Source organism: Nannospalax galili, unplaced genomic scaffold (genome assembly GCF_000622305.1).
Source record: "Nannospalax galili isolate Female #2095 unplaced genomic scaffold, S.galili_v1.0 scaffold433, whole genome shotgun sequence".
Classification (NCBI taxonomy): Eukaryota; Metazoa; Chordata; class Mammalia; order Rodentia; family Spalacidae; genus Nannospalax; species Nannospalax galili.
Genome location: NW_008338715.1, coordinates 12,567,697 through 12,591,894, shown reverse-complemented (window position 1 = coordinate 12,591,894; position 24,198 = coordinate 12,567,697). Strand labels below are relative to the sequence as shown.

Genomic DNA, 24,198 nt, shown 5'->3' with positions numbered 1-24,198 from the left:
GTTGTATACATGTGTCTGTGTGTAGGCATGTACATGTGAGTGCAGGTACCCAGGGGGTCACAAGAGGGTGTCAGATCTAGATTGAGTTATAGGTAGTTGTGAGCTGTCTACGTGGGTGCTGAGAACTGAATTCAGGTCTTCTGCAAGAGCAGTATGCACGCTTAACCACTGAGCCATCTCTCTAGCCCTCACTTTAGACTTTTTATGTCAATGTCCAGCTTGTATTTTGGCAAAAACATGAGTTATTTTCTTTAACTTTAAATCAGGTGCTGAACATTGCTCCAAAGCAAAACCTAAGGAAGGTTTGGCTTATGTAAGTCTTTGAAGAGACACCATTAGATCTTGCTAATGTACTTTTATGAATAACTCCACTGTACACAAGCCATGACTGAAAGCCTTTCTAACAGAATAAGGTGCATGGTGTCAAGTAGTCCAAACCACAGTTCTAAGATCAAAAGTCAACAGTAAAGAGAAATGGGGATTGAAGCAACCCTGCCATAGCAGAAATGGAAATACTGTGTTGTGACAGTCTTAAAGATTCAGGAACTAGAAAGAGCAAGGACTTCAGAATACAGAGGTGACAGCCTGATTAAAGTCATTGGCTTGAGTCTTTGTTTTTCATGTAGCTATCACTAATTCTGACCATTATGTACACTGATACTTGGGCAGAACATTGAGAATAGCAAATGCATTCCTTGTTGGAAAGGTTTATTATACACAGTAAATGTCCTAATTGCTTTCTGCCACAGATCCATTTCCTGTATCTGATTGTGAGAGTCAGAATCCAGACATACCAGTCCCTGATATTTCAGGTCTACAGGGCAGACAAATGAGACCTTAGACCTGGGGAGCTTATAGAAACAGGTTTGATGACCCAAACTGAAATGGCCAGCTGATTACTTTAGTGGCTTGATTTGGTTGGAATGGTACCCAAGGGGGGACCAGATTTGGGAACAAGAAATATGGAAAAAAGTAAGGTCTGATAGTTCTGCTTATTCCAACCCTTGACCATTAGCCACAGCAGAAATGGACACTGATCTATGTCTCCTTCCTTCACAGATATGGCTATGAGGTTATGGAAACATCAGGTCAAGAGGACCCAGGATGTCCCTGCTTCTCTCAACTAGCTCAGACAGTGGGAGTTAAGATATTTGTTTTTCACCAGACATGGTTTGAATGTTTATACCTGTGATATGTAGAAATCCTAACCCCCAAGGTGACAGTATCAACAGGGCTTAGCCCTCATGAATGGCATTCATGCCCACATGAAAGAGGAAGTTGTTCCTTTCAGTACATGAGGCTACAAGAAGACACGATCTATAAGAAGGAAACCATCTGGGGCTGGGATGGCTCACTGGGTAAAGGGTCTACTGTACAAGCAAGAGGACCCGAGTTTGGATCCCCAGAACCCATATACTTCTGGGCTAGGGCTTATAACCTTAGTGCTCTCACAGTGAGATAAAAGGCAGAGACAAGAAGAAACCTGGAAGCCAAATGGGGTATGTAATGGCAAATAAGAAACCCTGCTTCAAACAAGAAGAGAGGATCAACACCCAAGGTTGTCCTCTGACCTGTACATGCCTGCCATGGCACACACATGTGCCCAAACTTCACACATGTAAGGGCACACATACATCATGCACACACATAAGATTAAAGGGGGGGGGGCATTCCCAGACAATCTGTAGACATCTTGATAGTCAAAATTGTGAGAAATGAATTTCTGTTATTTATATTAGTAAGTCACCCAGTTCACAACCCTATTTTTTTTAAATAGCAAACTAAGACACTGCTTCCTTCATCTTCTTTCACCCCCCTCCCTCTCAGGAACGAGGGCCTTAGGAAATAATTGTTCCACCAATGCAATGATCCTCGTGGTTGTCTAACACTGACCAGCCCAAGCCTTCCTGGCTTTGCATTCTTATATTAACGAGTGTCTCTTTTCAGGGTTTTCTTGAAACTCAAGAATCATGAAGTAGTAGTTATAAATTTGATGAACTTTCAAGACAACTGTTAAAGAATGGCAACAGTACTGTAAATATCACAATGGATGGTCAGCTAGGTGAGTTAATTCATTTTGTGTCAATGTAGAAAATGCTACCAAGTAGACCCAAGGAGGAAATTTGAGCTTAGCTCACTTGCCTTTATAAACAGCCCAGTCATCACTCCCAGCTTACCCAGTCAATGCTTATGTGTCCTTCTTTTGCTAGCCTATCTTGAATTCCCTGGGGTCCCTCAGCACATAGGAAGCCTACACCAGAAGAGAACAAAAATAACAAGCCCAGGAACTCATCGTGAAGAAAGCTGACATGTAGCACTATGGCATTAGCCAATATGTTCAATTCTTAGGAGAGAGTTTTGCAATAATTTGTCTCTCTCTTTGGATTACAAGCCTCACTTATCCTAATAATATTATCTGTGGGAATTCTTGGAAGCAAAAATCACAAAAAGATAAGCAGCAATGAACGTTCAGGTCAAAACTTCAATCACTTGAGTATGAGTTTGCTCTCTTTAAGGAAACTCCACTGTTTAGAAAGCTATTGGCAGCGAGTTTGCTCTGGGCTGCAATTGTATCATGTTCACCTTGAACAGGGAGCAGGACATGATCTGAGCATCTCATAAGAAATGAGAACATAGGAGAGTTTTTGCCAGGCAAGATATAAATTGCCAAGGAGCAATAACCTGCAAGAGCTATTTAATTCACATTTTCGAGCACAAATTTCTCACTGGGCTTTCAAATGCTGGCTCTAACATGAAGCTGTTGGCCAGACTAATGCTCCAATAAATAACACTGGTATCAATTTACTTGGAAATAAATTCTCTACAAGGCTCGATCTGTGGCTGTTACCAGCCACCTTGTAAATTGTTCATAGGGAGACTATTCAATGCACTTTCTTTCAGAGTTTGAAGATATGAGGTAGAAAATGGGCTAATGTGTTTGTCCTGGAACTAACTCAGAAGCAGCTGGAGTCAGGATTAAGAAACAGCCCTGGGCACCAGAGTCTTTCCACTGTTGTGAATGTGGCACATGAAAAAGGGAGATGGAGGCACAGAAGAATGATTCTCCATTTCATACCTAATTATGTGCCAAGAAGGACGGTATACCAGGTCTATCATTTTAATGAAAAATGGTGGCCAAGACAGCCAATGCCAGCTACAGGCAGATCAAAAGTTGACAGAGAGCCTGTGTATTACAGTGCAAGCTTCTCGCCTGGCTGAGGGCATCTCCTACACATTTGTCCAAGAAAACTATAGTCAAAGTGAGTGTATTTGTGCTGTTTGGGGGAGATTATATATATATATATTTAAATAAAATATTGAGTGAATGATATCAAACTCATATGGGTTCCCCCCCTTCCTCCTCCTCCTCTTTTTTCTTTTTCTTTTGGTTTTTTTAGATAGTCTTTCTGTAGCCCCAGCTGGCCTGGAACTATGCAAACCAGGATGGCCTGGATCTCACAGAGATCCACCTGTCCCTGCTTCCCTGGTGCTAGAATCAAAGGCATGTGTCACCAGGCCCAGCTGCTGCTTTTGTGTTTCTTGTACCAGCTTTATTCATTTTCAAGAGTCACTGTTCTCCTCTGCAATGGTGCACGGGGTTATTCTGTACATACACATGAAATGGGTGACTCTAAATCGACTGCTTGGTTATTATGATTGTGTCATGCAGAATAGGCAGACCCTAGATAGAGTTTAGGTCCATTGGTGACCCATCCTTAAAAGAGTGGCCCCTTGACACAGGCAGATGAGAGCTGGAATGAGACCTACAGAATCAGCTCTTAGGACAGATGGTTTCTACTCAGCATTCTATCCTCTCATATAAGAGATTTTCATCATCATCATCATCATCTTTTTTTCCCCTTTAAAACAGAGTCTCACTTTGCAGCTCAGAATGATGTGGAACTTGCCATCTTTCTGCCTCAGTTTCCCCTGGGCTTATAAATATATGCTACCAATGTATTTGGACTCAATGGTTTTTTAAATTTTTATTTATTCACCTTTATGTGTATGAATGCTTTGTCTACATGTAAGTGCACCTATGACATGTCATGAAATGCCCACAGAGGCTAGAAGATGTCGGATCTTCTGGACCTGGTGTCATGGACAGTTATTAGCCTCCATGTGGAGATGGGAATCAAACCCAGGTTCTCTGTAAGAGCAGCCAGTGCTCTTAACTGTTGAACCATCTCTCTAGTCCCTCAATGATCTTTTAAAAAACAACAAAAAACTAAAATCTTCATGGGGCTTACAAGATGGCTTAGTGGATAAAGGCACTTGCTTCAAGTCTGATGGCCTGAATTCAATACCAGGACCCACATGACAGAAAGAGAGAAATGACTCCTATAAGTTATTTTCTGACCTCCACACATGTGCCATGGCATGCATGAGTGCACGTGCACACGCACACACATATATGCATGCACACACACATATTTGTGTGTGCGTGTATGTGTGCCTGAAAGCTAATATAATATTCAAAAAATTCATTCTGTACATCCCACTCTTTTTCAAAATCTCCAAAAAGCATGACTACTCATCTGGCATGAACTGATTTCCAACAGACTTGTGAGAATGGGTGTTTCTATATTCTTTGGTGGCCTTGTTTCTGTTTCCCTTTCCAGCAAATGTTCAAGTATCCTCACTTTATCCAGCTTGTGCTAACAAAACCCTGGGCATTCTAGAGCACTAGTTCTATTAATTTAGAAAGTCATAGTTGTGTGAGAGCTGTCAGACATCATCTAATTCAACATTTTCTCTATGGCCCAAAGCTCAATTCCATTGTAACATCCTGACCTTACTGTCCCTTGGCTCATGTGCCCATCGCCCCTCCCCTCCCCGCTTACCCCAAACAGGGAACTTAGTTTCCCTAAGCAGTATATGCCAGTTACAGATAGCACTAATTAGAAAGTTTGACTTTAAATTGAACTTAAGTTTGTCATTTGCTTACTTGCCTATCAGTTCTAGTTATGCCCTTTAGGACAACTCAAAGTCATTGTCTACCGTGACAACTCTCTTTAAAGATGACTCTTATTTTCCTCTCTTAGTTATCTTTCCTTTCCAGGTCAACTATTCCTACTGTCTTCAATATTAATGTTTTTTGAGTCACCTAAAAATGTGATGAATTCTTTCCTTACTTTAATAAAGTTGGGTGGAGATGGGGTACAGAATTGAATGTAGACAATGAGTTCTAGTCTAAACATCTTGTTAGGGTCTTTTTGCTAAATGGATCATCTGCATGAAGGACCTTGGTGATGGAATTCCCATTTTGTTATTTCATACAAAGAAGACTGTCTGTATTCAATGGGGCCCAGAGTTACAGATATCTGTCTTGATCATTAACAATTCATTGAAAGATAGCAGAAAGGTTGTTAGGACATCACAGCAGCACAGCCCTCCTCTGAAACTGTGCAATGGGACACAGATGTTCCATGGCAGAACAGATAACTGGAGCCATTAGAACCAACTGACAAGCAAGAAACATGCCAAGAGCATCACTGGTCACTGATATACATATGACATATAACTAGGGTGAGAACAGAGCTTTGCCTTTACCCTCACTCCAGTGGCAAAAGAACTTCCAGGGGAAAATTCTTCCCACTGAATCAAAAATTGTGGGCTTCAGAAATGTCAGTCTAGAATAAGCTGATCATACATGCAAAGTTGACAGATGAACTTGATGAAAGCAAACCTAGGATGTGTCCATTTGTTCACCATTGAAACTTCAGTATTAGCCCAGAAAATTATGAAAGGAATTCATGAGAATCTTCTATAGAGGTGATAGCTTCTTCTGTGAGCTAAACACCATCAAAGTCTAGTCATGGAGAAAGGAAATCAAGGAGGCTTTGAGGGAAAGTAGTGAGAAGACCTCAGGATTTGACCAGGATTGAAAAAGAGCATTAGGATAGCAATTTGGTCTGTTTTTCCCAGTATTCTGTAGCTCCATGTTCAAAGTTATATTCACAGCAGCACATATCTTTTAGGGATAAGGAAGTAAGTGATGATGGTAATAGAGCTGGTAACTTATACATGGTCATACAGATGTCAGTGACAAAGTCAAAACAAGAACTTGGTTCCTGAGTCCCCTGCTGTGTGCCAAGTCAATAAGAATAACCTAGTCCTCTGCCTCAGCATCATTTCCCTTCAGGGATCTGGAGGTTACTCCCAGGATAAATCCTCCTCCACTGTAAAGGAATAAGAATGTGCAGGGATGTGTGTGCTGGAGAAAGGGCAGAGCAGCTTCCAGGTCCCTCAGCAGCTGCAGAGTACAGCTGTGTGTTACATACACTCTGGTAAAGTTCTTAGTTGAAACACTGTACAGTTTTCCAAGTCCCGCTTTCTCAAGAATATAGGGAATTTAGAGCCCTATATAAGAATCATTTGGACTTTGCCAATTAAGCTTAAGGAGATTTAAGTTTAGTCTATGTGCATTAAATTTATTCCGGGACCATGGTAAGACAATTTATCTAAGCAAGGATTGGATTCCATATGTACTGCGTTGATCTGTGCAAACACACACAGACCTACCAGATCTTATTTCACTGGTGGTTCTTACTGACTCTCTGGGACTTGAATGTTTAAATTCCCACAAAACCTTTGCCTTTTTTCCCAGGTACACAGCAGAACTCAGGAGGTGGAATCCTGTCTTTTAGAGTAAACATAGGTAACATGAGCTGGGCATTGTTTATTTCCTGGCTGTGTTTGAAGTTCTATCACATTCTTTTTGAAAGTTTCAACAGCCTGATTTTTAGTTCTTTGATGAAATAACTGCACATTTAAATATTAATTCAGCAGAGGAACAAAAATCACACGTACGAGAATATTAATGAATACTCTTGCTTTTTTTTCTACCCTTATAAATTGACTTGAATTTTTTGCATCTGTGTAAAGTCCAGAGTTGCCTTTAAAGCAAAAAAGGCACAGAGGGACTCCTATCTGAAATTCACAATTATTTTCCTTGTTAACTGTATGTATTTGCACTCCTAAATAAACACAGACTCACTAATCTAGAATTGCAGAAGGATGGAAGCCCTTGAAATAAGCACAGCTCTCAGAATATGTGATTCTCATGGTGATGAATCGGTGGATGCATGCTGAGCCTCAGGGGTGTGGGATGTTGAGACTTCTTCCCCCTTGTGTCTCAAAGCTTTGATTCATTACCCTTTGTTCTGTTATCTTAAGTATGGCATCAGGTAGTTCCAAATAGGTTGTCTTCCATATAATTTCAAGTAATAGCACTCAAGAAACTTGAGAAATTAACAATGGTGAAAACCCAAGTGGTCCTTACTAAGTTGCCAAGCAAATCAATTGCTCTGTGTCAGAGGATTCTGTCTCCTTAAAGTTTTTCTTCCCACAGGGCCTTGACCCTCCATATGTCTTAACACTGGGGACTGGTTAGCCCAGGTTGCTGCTGAATAAGCTGAGGTTAGGGCTCAACATATATAACGTTGGTCAAATTTAAAACAGTTGTGGCCTTTCTGTAATAACTCTTCCCCGAAGTAATGTAGAAAAAAAACGAGAGTGTGGTACTGTGGGAGACAACATGACCGAGAGGACATGTTGTCTGGGAATTTCTTTGCAAGGCAGTGATTCATGGAGGCCACATACAAGGGCACCATAGCCATGGATTGGATGGAAATTTGAGTCTCAATCTTTGAAGGGTATTTAGTTTAATCCCTCCAGCCTGGGGTGTGTTACAAGTATCACATAAATAAAATCCACTTTTCAGAAACAGCTTGCGTAGCTGAATTTTTCCAGTATCTAGTTTTAAAATTTTCTTTTCCAACTAGCTTTGCCCTAGCTTTTATGGAAATAAAAAAAGTGGTTTTTCCTGCTTATAAAGCATATTGGCTTTGTTTAGTAAGCAAAACGACTGTTCAGGAATTCCCACTGTTAGGCAAGATTTTATTTCATAAATTTACTTTCTCAGAGAAAATATGTTCTTCTGTTATTAATCTTCAAAAGTAAAATGCCATATGTAATCAAGATTTTTCCAAATAACATGAGTAAGCGTTTTTCTTTTGCCTATTCTAAAGTACAATTGGCAGATGCCCAGAATGTGAGTTTCATTGGTTGACCTGCAGAGGGCTCTAACAAGTGTAGCATGAAAAGCACTGACAATCCCTGAAGTCTAATTTTTAAAATATTTTATTTATTATTTTCATTTTATGTGTGTGACTGTATTGCCTGCATGTGTGTAAGTACATCCTTGTCCAGAGGTCAGAAGAGGGCACTGGATCCCCTGGAACTGGAGTTACAGATGGTTGTCAGCTGCCATGTGGGTGATGGGGAACCCAGGTCCTCTGCAAGAGTAGCCAGAGCTCTTAACCACGGAGCAATCTCTCCAGCCCTTAACTCTAATTTTTAAAGGCAGAAAAAAAAATTTATGCTAAGGATAATGGTTCTTCGTGGAGGAAAAAAATAACTTTAAAAATGCTTGAATGTATTTTTACTCATATGGTCATATGGGACCTTACTCATATGAACCTAAAACAATGGTGTCAGCATGCAGAAGACCCATGAAAATTCAAGCAGACAAACCCCAGCACCAAACTGTAGAAATGGGCAGCAGGCCCCAATCTTAGCTGAAGAACTATTGTCAACTGATTACTTCTGGGTGAGGAAGAGCTGATCTTAAAAGGAGGGACTCTACATAGGCTGACTCGACCTTAGTGGATGAACTTGCACTGAGAAATGTCTGGGGACACTAACTTGACATGATAGGGCTTAACACAATGACAGAATACATGAATTCCAGGGGTTGGGGGCTATGGGAGGGTGCCAATGGGGATAGGAGTATAAGATGATTAAGACGATCTACATGAAATACACAAAAATTCAATAAAAATGTATAAATAATAAATATTTATTACCGAGTGTCTACTCTTGCTGGACAATGCTCTGAGTGCTTGGAATACAATATTCACTATATTGTACTTTTCTGCCTTGGTGGGTAATCATAAAATAGTTGGTAGAAAACAAAGAAGATTAGAGGACATAAATATGCGTTTGTGTGTGGTATGTGTGTATACACATTATTTTAAGTAAGACAATCAATGAAGTTCCTTAGCTGGCCAGCAGCTTTGAAAATGCTAGGCAGCCCTTTCTCAGTTCCTGAATGGCACAGCAGAGTCCCTGCTCATGTGGGGGTTTCTAACTGGGATCTTAGCATGACTCTTAACTCACCTGAATCAGTTGAGCTGCGGTTTCTGGACTGCCGTATCGAAGGTCATGTCCATTGATGGCCAACACGCGATCATTCTCCTCCAGCTGGCCATGTCTGTCAGCCACACCGCCATTGAGCACATTGAAGATGAACACCCCAGGTTCGTCCACCCTGCGCACTAGCTTTATGCCAAGCTGCTCCTCAGGGCTGCTTTTGTTAAGAATCACGTGGAAGCTGTCATCCCGGGGTCCATAGGAGTCCAGTGCCTGTCCATTGTTCCTGCTCCGGAACTTCTGTTCCCGCAGCACAGTGAGGCGCAGCACCTGGCAGGGCTGGCGCAGGAGGTGCAGAGCATAGTTGTGAGGGACGTTGCTGATGTCCATCCCATTGACCTGAAGGAGTGGAGCCATTGGGCAGTGAGTGTACCTGCCATAAGCCTTCTGAAAAGGCCCAGGCCAGTATGCAGAGGGCACTGGGTTCTATTCCCAGCACCACAAAAATCAAATGAATAAAAGTCCAGGCCCACAGAGTAACTAGGATGCGGTCCCCTAACCTGCTCCACTATCTTCTTTTATCCTGTGTCCAACAGTAATTTTCCAGCCTCTATAACTAGGTACCACCTTCCTTCAACCCTGTCCTTACACAGACCCATGCGTCTATTTGCAGAATCCTGACCCTCACATCTGTTGCCTGTCAATTTTGTTTTTCAGTTGATAAGAGGAAAGGAAAAAAAGCTGGAAAACTCAAAAGAAGAAAAGGCATTTCTCCATTCTGCTCAGTCAGACAGCTACATTATTACAGTGTAGTGCATGCTAAGCACGGGCTCTGCCACTGGATTACCTCCCTAGTCCCAGATGATTAGAGTCAATGGCTGTCTGAATCAAAATAAGTTGACATTTTCGAAAATCTTCAACTAATTCTTTCTTACTTGGTCACTCATACTAGAACTTGCAGTCTCTCTCTCTCTCTCTCTCTCTCTCTCTCTGGAGAGGGGAGAGAGAGAGAGAGAACATGTGCTTAAATGTGTGCACGTTAGTGTTTGTATGTCAGAGTATCTGAGTGGGCCCGAGTGTGTGTGTGTGTGCATGTGTGTGTAGTGGGGGAGAGAACATGTGCCTAAATGTGTGAGCATGAGTATTTGTACATCAGAGTATTTGTGTGAGTAGGCCTGAATGTGTGTGTGTGCATGTGCACACACGCATATGCATTTGCAGGTGTGAAGGTGATGGAGCGTATATATGAATATAAGGTATCAAGGTGGTTGTCTGCAAAGTCCTTGCTTGTGTTCTAAAGAAACGGGGAGTGGGAGGACCATTTACAGTTTCAAACAAACTAATGCAAAAGGATGTTTCTAGGCTATTTTGCTGAAAGGCTGGACCACTTCATAGTACTTAAATATCCTAAAGTTGGGCCTCTTATTTGGGCCTCACTAATAATCCACAGGGCTGGTGCTGCATCTGGCCTTCTGGTTTTAATTACTCTGGCTCCACAGGCCCAGCCTGGAGGCTGCAAAAAAAAAAAAAAAAACAGTTTCCAGCAGCCCTTCACTCTGGTTGAGGAAGGGGCCTCACAGTAGAGCAATGACCTTCTTAAATTTCTAGAGTTTGGTATGATTTCTTGTACTTGAAGCCAATTGTTAGAAGCTCCTTCTGGAATGAGCTTCAAAAGGGATGTGTTTGAGGTATAACCACTGGTCCTGCTGCACCTCCAGAGACGTCTGGGGCTCCCTGGGCAAACATAGGGTACTACCCTTTCCCAAACATGGTGGGAGGTGGCAAGGCCTGTTCCCTTCATCATTCCCAGGCCAAGTGACATAGGGTCCCCTGCTAACCGATCCTGGTAGTCTTTTTGCCTGCAAATGCCTGCAAGCTGAGGGCCAAGGAGTCACATTGTTTATTATGCCACACTTGCAGACTCTAGTCTCCACTGGAGCTGGGAGGAATCCTTGCACCATGAGGCTCGCACTGCTTATGGCCATGTGGATGATGGATTTTTGCCTGTATACCTCAGAGACCAGTGGTAATGTCAACATTTTTACAGTAACTGGTTCCAAAGATTTCTTCCCTTATTCTAATTAGTTTTCCAAACAAACAACTCATGCTGGGACAGGAGTTATCCTTCAGCTGCTTGCCAGGGGTGGGATGAAACTGTTATCTGAGTCTCAGATAGGAAATAGATGAATGGGGGGTCGGGGGGAGCACTTGTGTCACTTTGATACACATTTGACTTCTGTCTGATAAACAGCTCTTCTGTCATCCTTTTCCTCCTGAAAATTCCTCCTTAAAGTCTCTTCTTTCAAACAAGTCTTAGAGGACAGTATGCCCAACAGCTCATTCCATTCCTTTCTCTTCTGGAATGCCTCTGTGAGACTAGATTAGAGATTGCCACTAAACCACAGGAAATTTTCTGTAGAAGGTATGTGAATGCAATTAGAGAAAATAGAAAATGTTCCATTAATCTGCTTTATAATTTAATAAAATATATACTCCAGTCTTATTTTACACTAATGTTTCATTTAAAAGGAGAGATAAAAGAGGGATCAAGAAGAGAAAGAAAAAAAGTGGAGAGAGAAAAGGGGGAAAATGAAGCAAAATAAAAAAAATCAGGAGACAGACCAAATGGTGTGTAACAAAGAGAACTGTTTATAAACAGAGAGAAAGAACAAAAGACTTATCTCAGTTAAATGACAGATTCTCATATGAAGAGTTGTAACCATATAACTATAGAAAGCCAGTGTCTATGTTTATTATCCATTCATCCATCTGTCTGTCCATCCATCCATCTGTCACCTACTTACCCATTCATCCACCATCCCATCTGTGCTGGATAGCTTTAGTTGTCAACTTGGCACACTTGAGTAGAGGGAGCCTCAGTTGGGGTACTGACTCCATTGGACTGGCCTATGGCCATGTCTGTGGGGCATTTTCTTGATTACTGAGTGATGTGGCAGGGCCCAGCCCACTGTGGGCAGTGTCACCCCTGGGCAGGTAGGTCTGTGTTGTATAAGAAAGTAGGCTGAGTGGGGGCCAGAGGAGCAAGGCCATAAGCAGCGTTGGCCTGTGCTTCAGCTCCTGCCTCTAAGTTCCTGCCCCGAGCTCCTACCTTGGGCTCCTTCAGTGATGACTCACTGAAGATGTAAGTCAAATAAACCCTTTCATCTCCAAGTTAGTCTTGGTCAGAGTGTTTTGTCACACCAATTGAAGGCAAACTAGAACCCCACCCATCCATTCATCCATCCACCCACCCACCCACCCATTATTTGTTTTGAAGGACTTCACCCATCCACCCATCCATTCATTTTTTACTCTTATGGTTTTATATTACATGCCTAATCACTGCCCACAGCTATAGTCTCTACCTTGAGAATAATGTCCCCTGGCAGCAGCCGGCCATCTCTAGCAATCACTCCATCACGATAAACATGTTGGATGATGATGTGGACCAGTGGGGTTTCACTGCCTCCCACAAGCCTAATGGAGAGACTTTCATTGGGATCCACTCGATTGATTTTGATGCTTGTAATTTCACCATCTGGAATCAGGTGATATAACCTTGGAAAGACTGAAATTGACAAAGACAGCATTTATTTCAGATACCCACCCAATGGGCATTTCCAACCATTCTTCTTGCCAAACTAAACGTTTGTTAGTCCTTGTGTGTGCTTTCCACTTTCCCGCCTTGGTGCCAGCGTAAATTTCTCTACTGGAATGTTTTTCATCCTGGGTTTAAGCCCAATTTTTCCTTCAAAGCCTACGTGGAATGATCTCTTCCAATTAAACTCTACTGGGATCCCTCTTTCCCTTGCTCTCCCTAAAGGCACCATTCCTATAAGGCTGACTCTTTCTCTCAGCATTTAACCCTCCATTGTTGTCAGTGCCAATTTCTCCTGTCACCCACTGAACTCTAGAACTGAGAACCCAGCAACTGCTTCACTATCAGGCTGCATGTAGCTGTTTTAATCTGGCTGTTCTTGATGCTAACAGCTCTTGGGTGACTGCGTTCATTTAATGTTTGAACTACTTTAATTACTTTGCATGGGCTGTGATTTCTGGCTGCTCCATGGTTCTGTGCACAGATCTCTGCATGTGGGAGCCTTTGGCTGATGTTTACTGACTGAATAGAAATGAACAAGTGAACAGATGTCTTCAGGGAATGACCTGTGTTTCATCACTTGCTTATCAAGGAACAAACAGAATGATAATCCTTAGCCCCTATTTTTGTGACATAGACATGACTTAGAACACTAGCTGGTACAGGAAGAGCTGTTTTATTTTAAAAGTTAATATTTCTCGGGACTGGAGAGATGGCTCAGTGGTTAAGACCACTGGCTGCTCTTGCAAAAGACCTGGGGTGGTTCCCAACATCCACATGGCAGCTCATAACTATCCTTAACTCCAATTCCAGGGGATCTGATGCTCTCTTTTGGCCTCTGTGGGTTCACACGTACTTTGTACACTTACATACATATAGGTAAAATACTTGTACATATAAAATAAAAATAATGAATACTTTTTAAAAAGTTATTATTTCTACTCTGAAGTTCTAATATAAGCCAGGTGTGGTGGTGCACACCTGTAACCCCAGCTCTAGGGAGGCAGAGGTAGAAGATAGCTGTAAGCCTGGTCTGTATAGTGAGTTCCAGGCCAGCCAGGGCTACAAAGCAAAACTCAGAAAGCAAAAATAACTAAATTAAAAAGTTTCAATATGAAATAAAAAGACAGGAATAAGACAGTATTTCCCCATTTACATTGGGAAAATGAAAAACAAATAGGATCTAAGACCCAATAGTCTTCTTTCCATGGATTCCCAGTGCTCAGTTCTCTGCAGTCAGAGTAAAACAAGATCATTTGAAACAAGCTAGGCAACCTCTATGTTTCCTCTTGATTAACCCTGTTTGCAGAAGAGGAAACTGAAACAGAGTTAACCATAGTTAATGTTCATTAGAGCCAAACCAATGAGATCCTAGAAATTTGCCCTGGACATAGGGTTCTTGTGAGGATTAACTGAGGAAAATCAGGTAAAACACCCAGAACAACGGCTCATGTGTAGCTGAAATAAGAACAAGTACTTTACCACTATGTGCTAGGATCTGTTTAAAATGCTTTTCAAGGCTGTCGAGATGATTTAGTGTCTTAAGGTACTTGTGTCCAAGTCTGGCAACCTGAGTTCAATCCCCAGGACCCACCAGGTGGAAGGAAAGCACCAACCCTCACACACTATCCTTTGACCTCCATATATACACTACGGCACACACACACACACACACACACACACACACACACACACACACACACACACACACTAGGTAAATGCAAATACTTAAAACAATAAGACAAAGGAACAAACATGCTGTCCATAAGTTTATACAAAACTCATGGTGTCTATGAGTTTTAAAGACTATGATGTATTAAAGAACTGTTTTAAAAGGGGCAGATACATTTTTGCTCACCTATGTAAAAGTGGGGACAAAGAAGACAAGCCATTAATCATTTACGTGAGGAGGCTAATCAAGGCAAAAATGTCATAACCTTGGAAAGAGAAGGGTCACAAAGGGTGGGTGGTGGGCAAGCTGTCATCATCCCTGAGCTGACTCTGGAAGCCCAGCCCGTGGCCAGCCTGGGGATGGCGGCTCCATTTACCTTCAGGAGCAGTGGTATTTTCAGAGTTTTCCCCGCCCTGCTCAGCATGGTTGGCAACGGCACTCCCACTCTTCGTCCTTCGAAGAACACTCAAAGCTCGGTTAATCTTTTTGAAAGATCGGCTTCTGATAGTGGATCGCTCAAAGGGTCGTGCTGAGGGAAAGAAGATCCAACAGGAACAGGAGTTACAGCTTAACAGAATCATCTTTCATTCAGGTGTGATGGTACATGCCTGAAATTCCAGCACTCAAAAGGCTGAGGCAGTAAGATCCTGAGTTCAAATCCAGCCTAGGCTACATAGTGGCACTTTGCCTCAAAAATAAAAAAAAATTTAAAAGACCCCAAAACCCCCAAAACAAAAGTAACAAAAAAGAAGGGAACTCTTGTGTACACAGCTTATTAAAAGGGATTGCCTCTTGGTGAGAGGGGTGTAGAATTTACTTACCCGTGTTTCTAAATTTGCTATAATGAAATGCATATCTAGTTTGTTTGAAATCTGTTTTTTTCCCTCCCTTGGGTGAGAGTGATTATAACAACAGTGTCCTAGAGCAGGGAGGGATATTCCAGCACTAAGAGTGCTAAGTCATCAGACCTCTCTTCAGACTCTCACACCAAGTCAGATTGCACTGTCTTAATGATCTGAGGCATCTACTTTGGAGGATTGGACATTGAGTGGCTGCCAAAACTATCAGAACAATTTCCCCTTAAAAAGGTATTTCTAGAACTTTCCATGGAACGTATTCCACAGAGGGCAAACTCAAAAAAAGTCGAGTCCATTCTCAGACACCCAGCCATCTGACTCACCTCTAGTTCGGTTGCTCCGGCCAGAGTCCGAGGAGCTGTTTGCTGACTGAGCATCCTCCACTGTGGACATGTAGGCAGGGTTGTCCAGGCCAGGCTCGTCAGTCATTAAGGAGATGGTGGCAGCTGCAGAAAGCTCAGGGGAGAGTGTCATTGCTGTAAGGCTGGCACAGCCATCGGGGCAGGCATCTTGTGAGCGCCTCTTCCTGTCCTTGGTCAGGCCATAGTGAGAGGCTCCTTTACAGCTGGAACAAACCCAGAGGGGCAGTTAGAAAGGCTCTGGCGTCTACTTACTCAGTTAGGACTCCCAAATACATATGCCTATTCCTGTATCCTTCTTACTTTCACATATAAGAAGTCAATATATTGCTTGCCAACCAAATAAATGACTTGAGAAAGCAATTTGAAAAATGCTTATTACATTCTCCTAACATATCTCCACATTGGCTGCTGAACTGTGGGGAGTCAAAGCTAGGAAAGTTATGGTGTCTACCTGATTGGGGCTCAGGTAGTATCTGTTCAGACTTGGAAATTCCTTCTTACTGGTGTTTATTTTGACTGTGAAAGCTCTTAATCATATCCTCACTCTGAGCTTTTGGGTTCGCTCCCATAGCACTGAATATAAATACATAAATACGAGGCCCTGCCCAATCCCATATTTAAGTAACCATGGAAACAGAACTGTCCTCCCCACAAAGCCACTAGGGTTTGCTCAGCACGGTTATTCTCTGGGGGCTGATCTGACACAACCTCCCTTGCTCTTCAGAAGGGCCAGGACCAGGGGTTCCCAAACGAAGAAACAAACAAAAAATCTTTTCTATCCGCTTGTTTCCATTCATTTTACTGATTCCTTTCACCAAAAAACAAATTGTGAGTAGGCCAGTCATGGATGTAACAGGCATGGGGCACGCCCTTGACTCAGAAAACTAATGTCCAAGCCCATCTAGACCCATACTTCTCCACAAACACATTTCATTGTCACCAAACAGATCATTCCAGTTCATTGGCAAAGACCGTGGTCAGGAAATGGTGATGATTTAGACTATTTCATTGCACTCTTGGTAAAGGGCAGCCAGCTGACTGAGCTGTGGTTCCAATAGAAATCATACTCAGGAACCTCTCTGAGTTCCCAATTGCATGGATGTGCTAATGAAGGTATTCTTATCAGTCTATTACACAAAACCCGTACGACCCTGTGTGTGTGTGTGTGTGTGTGTGTGTGTGTGTGTGTGTGTGTGTGTAGGAGTGTGTGTGTAGGAGTGTGTGTCAGAGGACAGCTTGTGGGAGTTAGTTCTCTCTTTCTACAATATGGGTTCCAGGAATCAAACTCAGATCTTCAGGCTTGGTAGCAAGTGCCTTTACCCACTGAGCTATCTCAATATCTCAATGGCCCTCTTTAAAAATTTTTTTTATAAGATACATGTTGCCAGAGAGCTCCTGACTAACCTGACAAGTGTACCTACCTCTCACTAGTTATTAAAAAAACTTCTTTTTGCCAACAGATGGAGATCATTATGAAGTACTACAACTGGTCAAATGCAGAGAATAAGCATCTGTGAGGTGCCCAGCTCTAAGTGACATATGGAACCTCTACACCTAAGGCTCAAGGAACATAGTGGAACAGGGGGTAGAGAGAATACTAATGTATCTCTCAACTCTTACTAGGGAAGTTTCCTCATGCTACAGATGGTGATTAACCCAGAAAACTACAACTAGCCAAAGTATAGTGAAAAAGAGGCTGCAGAGAACTTATCCCTGAAGAGGACACCTATATCAAATCATTGCCATGCAAGGCTCAGGTATCACTGCAGAAGAGGGGGCAGAAAGATTGTAAGAGCCAGAGGTGGTGGATGACCCCAAGGAAAGTTTTCCAGACAGCTAAGAAGTTACTCATGTGAGCTTACAGCAATGGTAACAGTATGCACATGACACAAGTTCAAACCAGATAAAATCCCAGCATACAAGTGGAGAAGTGGGTAAGAAGCCCCAACCTGAGTTGAGGAACTATTGGAAACCAATAACTACGGGGAGAGGGAGACTTGGTTTTCTTTAAGGGTGTGATGCTAGATAGGTTAACCAGGCTCCAGTGGATGGATGCACACTTAAGGACATTTGAGAACACAAACTTGGCTCAATAAGTCTTAATATATATGATAGGGTACATGAAAACCCGTGGGAGAGCCATAAGAGGGGTGCAAGTAGGGGAGGGGGGTCTAAATATGATCAAAGTATATTATATGAAACTTGTAAAATTCAATTAAAAATTATAACAAGGATATTTACTTGGTCAGCTGCAAAGAGCACTGCAGGTATGCTATAACTGAACTACCTAATAAGGTAGTTTATTTTATTTTATGTGTATGAGTGTATTGCCCACATGTATGTATCCACATGTATGTATCTGCATCTGTGTCATGCAATGCTCATGGAAGTCAGAAGAGGGCACTGGAGCCCCTTGGAACTGGAGTTACAGCTGTTAGCCACCACGTGGATGCCGGGAATCAAATCTGGGTCCTCTGCAAGAGCAGCCAGTGCTCTTAACCACTGAGCCATCTCTCCAGCCCCTTATTATTTTTAAAAATTTTATTTCTTTTTATTTAATGTGCATTTCTTTTTATTTAATATTTATATAAGTGTACCTGTGTTGTACAATGCCCAAGGAGGCCAGAAGAAGGTGTTGGATCCCCTGAAACTGGAGTTATTGACAGTTGTTAGCAGTCATGTGAGTGCTGGGAACTGAACCCAGGTCCTTTGGAAGAGCAGTAAATGCTCTTAACCACTGAGTCATCTCTCCAGTCCTGACTGAAGTACTTCAAATGGACATTTAATTTATTTACGTTTTCTGAAACAGGGTCTTGACATGTAACCAAGGCTGGCCTAGAACTTACAATCTTCCGGTCTCAGTCTGGGATTATAGGTGTGCACTACCATCGCCAACTGAGTAAACATTTGCAATCTTATTTGGAGTGATGCTTCATGTTCTTGAAAGGAAACAGAATTTAACGTGAGTCTACCATGGACGTGCTTTATACTGCTTGCAGATGCACAGAGGGATCCCAGTATCCCAATCAGAATCCTTACCCTGCATGCAGCTACTGGAGGGTCTAAGGTAATTAGATTGGTCTGGCTAAAATTTGTCCTACACATATTTCTTGGTATAAAGTTTTGCCAAGAGTTTAGTACCATGATATATAGTAAATGCTCAGTAAATTGAAGCTATTCCTAGAATTCATTCATTCTGAGGTGCTAATTTCTCATACTTTCCCATCCTCGCAATCAGGATTCACTGTGACTGAGGATGCTGAACAGTGTCTGATGCCAAATAGCAGTCATGCGACTGGTGCCACTGCTGGAGTGTGGCTGATACCCTCGCCCTCCCACTGTGTCAAGCTCATGCTTGTCAATAAACCACTGAGTTTTATTGTCTTGTAAATGTCTTAGAAAAGTGTGCATTATGATTCAGCATTGAAATGAAAAGTTACTGGATATACAGAAAGTCTCAAAAACAAAGTGGAGGGTACAAATTTGGTATCAATGAAGCAAATATTCATCCTTAGAAGGTCTACATTGTTATTATTTTATTCCAGGGGAATAAGCAAATGATGTATTTGCTCATGTGAAAATGCTTTCTTTTGGAGCTGGAGAGATGGCTCAGCATGCTCTTGCAGAAGACACGAGTTTGGTTCCCAATACTTATATTAAGTGGCTCACAACCACCTGTAACTCCAGCTCTAGGTGGATCTGACTCTTCTGGTACCTTCCTTAGGTACCTTCACTCATGTGCACATATCCACACACAGACACATACACACATATACAGAATTTAAAAATAAAATAGATCTTTAAGAAAATGCCTTAGGGGCTGGAGAGATGGCTCAGCAGTTAAGAGCACTGGATGCTCTTGTAAAGGGCCCAGGTTTGGTTCTTAGTACCCACATGATGGTTAACAACCATTTGTAATTCCAGTTCCAAGGGATCCAATGCTACTCTGGCTTGGAATTATTCTGCTTAAAAAGTGAACCAGGGTTTAGAGGCTAGCCTGGTCTACATAGAGAGCTCCAGGTCAGCCATGACTAATAGTGAGAACCTGTCTCAAAAAAAAAAAAAAGAACCAGTGTGGTGGAGTGTGCCTTTAGTCCCAGCACTGAATGGCAGAGGCAGGCAAGATCTCTATGAGTTCAAGGCCAGCCTGGTCTACATAGTGAGTTCCAGGACAGCTTGGGCTACAGGGAAACTTTCTCAAAAAGACCAAAAAAAAAAAAAGAGTAAAGTGGTTAATAGGGGAAATTTAAAAATTGGAAGAAATATTGTGTGATGGAAAAAAGTTGGAGCCAGTGTGCATTTGAGAGCTCCAAAGCCGTAATCAGTGAGTGGAACACATTGATGTATGCCAATAACATTTGGTCAGCAATGCACAAAGAGGAAGTTCACAGACTCTGGATCTGCAAATAGTGTCTCTTTAGGGGGCAGCACTGCCCTTGACCATGTGCTTGGCCAGAGCAGGAAACAAATTTCCCAAGTACACAGGTGACTGGCAAAGGCATAAACCATGATTTTCTTGTGTGGGTCTAGGGGTGGGGGGCTAGAGCATGACTCAATGAGAAAGTAGCCTCTCATTTTGCTGCCTCAGAGCAATGAAGAGGGTAAAGTATCTGAAGTATCGAATTCCAAGATTAAACCATTAGGAGACCGTTGCTACTTCAGATTCTTGGGGCTCTAAAGACATATTTTTTGAGTGCAGGAAAGGAAATCTTCATACAATAAATAAAGACTTGCCATTGGCGCCATATCCTAGCTGTAAGTTAAGATAGTTGGGGAGGGTGCATTATTAACATCTTAAGCTTTGACAAAATCCGCATAAGGACTCATCCTTTTGTAAGGTCAGCTTTCTCCATCATCTTGGCTTGGCCTGAATCTAAGGCACAGAATGATGGATGAAAGTAGTGGCTTACACTTACTAATTACTTCTTCTGTGGTGACTAATACTGGGGGCTCTTGATTTACAGACACAAGAGGGTGGAGAGAGGGAAGAGCTGATTAACGTTGGCCAGCACAGAAAGATACGATGAACCCTGGGCTGTGTTCAAAGTAAGCAGGATTTATGCTCCCTTTCAGTTATCCTGAGCACTAAGCACTCTCAGGTGGTGATGGCCATGAACTTGAAGGATGAGCACATGGAACACAGAAAACCACCTTTCTTCAACCAAACCACAGCACATTTGGATATGTTGTCTGTTTAAGCAAGCAATCCTGAAAATCAGTTTTCTTGCTACAAATGAAGTTAGGGTTCCTGAACTTCATTAAAGCAAGCAAGCAGAGGCAAATCAGTCTGTTTATGAGAATACCAGGACCAGGTGCCTTAGCACTTTTGTTTCTTTTGGGGGGGAGTGTGTGAAGAGAAAACGAATCCCCTTCATATAACATTCCTGAGTCTGTGATGGGAGTTGCTAATGGGAGTTGGAGACCAGACTCAGGATGGACCCCAGACACAGTTCACAGAGGTCCTGAAGGGGGGACCTGCACAGAGTTCACCCTGCCAGGCAGCACAGGCTCATTTACAAGAAGGGCTCCCTGCTGTCTGTGAACTGACCCACTTATGATAGGAAAATAGGAACTGCCTACAAGAAAGCAAGCTTCCGTGCCCTCATGGTCTGGATAATGACACAACCTCCTTTTGATCTAATTTCCTCACCTATCTCTCAGCTCACTTCTGATATAGTAGTGAGTCTGCTCCTCACTTTGAGTTCATTAATTACCCAATCTGATCTCAGTTTAACTAGGGATTGAACTCACAGGCTAGTGAAGTGAAGAAGAGAGGGAGGTTGAGCTGGGCAGGAGCCACGGTGAACAATACTGTTCTCCTAGTAAGGACCCAGTGTTGGTAACAAATTTTAAGTGTTAGAGTAGCAAAAAGCCCCATTTTTTTTTTTTAAAAAAGAAAGAATATAGGAAGTTGTCAGAAAAAATGTGATGGGGAGATATGGGAGGAGTTGGAAGGGGAGGGAGTGGGTGTGTGGGTGTGGATTTGATCAAAACACCTTATATGCATGTATGAAATTATCAATACATTTTTTAAAGTTTAAAAAAAAAAACACTGCGTGGTTCAAACAAAATACATCACCAAGACATCCCTATGTCAAATGATGGCACATTCCAGTCTCTGGTAATAAGAAAAATTGCCAATAGAGGCAGGTGAGGCCTCTTTTTTCAGTTTTCCAGGAAGCACTGTCACCCTCCTGCCATTCTGCCACCCTCTTCTCTGCTACCGGCATGAGGTGCAAGGTGCATATGCACAGAGGCAAGATGGCCACTGAAGATGGCTTCCCCTTCATCACCAGTCCCAGCCGCCTTTCTGATCAAGATGGAGAATGAGAGTGAATTCTCAGCTGTTCTTTCACTCACAAAAGAACAATAACTTGCCTAAAATTGGCATTTAATGGGAAAAGAGATATTCAGCCCTGTTAGATGTATATATTCTTTCTTCCAGGCAAAGGGAATCAAGATTGGAGGACTCTGGAGAGACATGTTTCTTGCCACCAGTTGGATCTGAGGCTTTGGCTGCTCATTATCTTCCAGCACACAGGACAAGTGACTCCAAATCTGCCCATCAAATGGAGGGACCTGGGACCATGTGGGAAGCTAGCTTCAGGAAGGGAGATGGCTTCTAGGACAAAGCAATGGGCTGTCCTTTGTGTCTTTGTGGAAGCCACAGGGAAATAGGGTACGGGGATCACTACAGTGCTCTGAGTCAGACAGTGTCACTGTCAGGTTACTGGTGACCCTAGAGGATGAAGGTGGGCATCGGTCATGTCTGCTAAGCCCCAACTCCTCTGGTGCTACCACTCCGATCCTGCTGATACCCTATCACCATGGCTTTGTGCAAGCCCACTTGCCTGCCCTGGTTAACATCCTGTCACCCTCTATGCTACCTAACCACACCAATACAATTTTTTTTTATTCAGAAACATGGCAGGGAAATGTTCTCCTTTGCTTGTAGGATGGAGTCCTGCTTCCTTGTACTACATTCTAGGCCCTCTTGGATCCATGTTACCATCATAGCATCTAGCAAGTCCGGCAGTCTACAAGAGAGATGGCCAGAGGAGGCGAACATCCATCAGTCTCCTGCTGTGTACTGTGTGCAATGTTTTCTGAATGAGGCCCTGCTTAACCCTCCCAACTGTCTTGCAATGTTAGTTAGACCATATCACCTTTTAGGTGAGGAAATGGATGGTAGTAGGCAGAAAAACCTAGTTCAAGCTCATAGCAAGGAGCTGGGATCTGAACTCAGGCTGTAGGTTCCATGCTTTCTCCCCTCACGTGGTCTGGCTCCCAGTCCAGGGTTCCCTGAGCTCCACACCCACTTATCAAACCATTCACTCCATATCCTCACTTTGACATCTAATATGTATCTTAAATATAACATCCACACACCCTAATTCTCCCAGGCAAACCAGCTCTTCTATCTTTTCCATTTTATTAAATAGCTCCTTATATCTGTCCTATTCTTTAGATGCCAAACCCCAGATCATCCTTTATTCCTCTTTTTCTCTTGACAATTCCAGTTCCAATCCGACCAGAAATATCCAGAATCTAATAGACTTTCAGTACTTTCAGCACATCTACCGCCACCACCTTGGTCCATTGGTTATTGCTACAATCCCCCAACAGGGTTCTGTGTGCCACACTTGTTCTCCCTCCTTCTCTGCTCTTAAGGGAACATCTGATATTGTTTGGACATGGTTTGAGAGTGTCCCTCAAGGGTTTGTGTATTGAAACTTAATCTTCATTGTGGTACTAAGACCATGGAATTTTAATCCGAGCAGAGTGATTTGAGATGGGCATCTTTGGGAGGTAATTAAAATTAGCTAAGACTATCAGGATGGACCTCTCGTGATTGCATACTAGTGAACTTATAAGAGAGAGACCAGAGTGTACACACCCACACACCCACCCACACACAAACACACACATACACACACACACACACACACACACACACACACACACATTCCTGTCTCTTGCCATGTGATACCTTATGGTATTCATGATTCTGCCAGCAAATCCATTATATGAGCTCAAGACACTCTTTTACTTATGAAAGTACTTAGTCATGGGTATTTTATTATAAGAATAGGAAAACTGACTACAACAGTCACAGATACATTTGACTAACATATAGCCACTTATTTTGTAATGCTTTACATTTTCTGTATGCTGTTACATTTGAGCTCAGCTCCAGTCTTTGCTCCCTCAGCCCCATTGCTAGTCCTCAAGCCTGCCCAGCATGCTCCTGCTCTAAGAGTCTTTGCATTCTAATGCTGCCTCTGCTGGAATATTCCTCCTCCAGATCTCTTTCTGGCTTGCTCCTTCAGGTCCTCCAGCCTCTGATGTATGCTTACCTTTGATCACTACCCTGGCTGATGAGGCAGCTTCTCCTCTGGCACATCCTACCTACTTTTGCCTGTTTACTTTTTAATCTATGGAATACAAACTCCAAAGGGTAGGAATTTGGATTCTATTTTGTTAATTATATCATCTCTGATGCCTGAAACAATTAGCATACAGTAGGTGCTTCATATATATATATATATATAT

The 24,198-nt window shown here is 42.5% G+C and overlaps 1 protein-coding gene across 1 annotated transcript in view; it reads right to left on the bottom strand.

Moving 5' to 3' along the window:
* The window catches only part of Lnx1 (ligand of numb-protein X 1), a 96,277-nt gene that overhangs the window by 26,569 nt on the left and 45,510 nt on the right, over positions 1–24,198 (bottom strand). Inside the window, exons 2-5 of the mRNA XM_008833328.3 lie at positions 15,607–15,848; positions 14,803–14,955; positions 12,522–12,724; positions 9,184–9,555 (exon numbers count right to left, since the gene is read on the bottom strand). Of these exons, the coding sequence (XP_008831550.1) occupies positions 9,184–9,555; positions 12,522–12,724; positions 14,803–14,955; positions 15,607–15,848 (970 nt within the window). The remainder of the gene's footprint in view (positions 1–9,183; positions 9,556–12,521; positions 12,725–14,802; positions 14,956–15,606; positions 15,849–24,198) is intronic.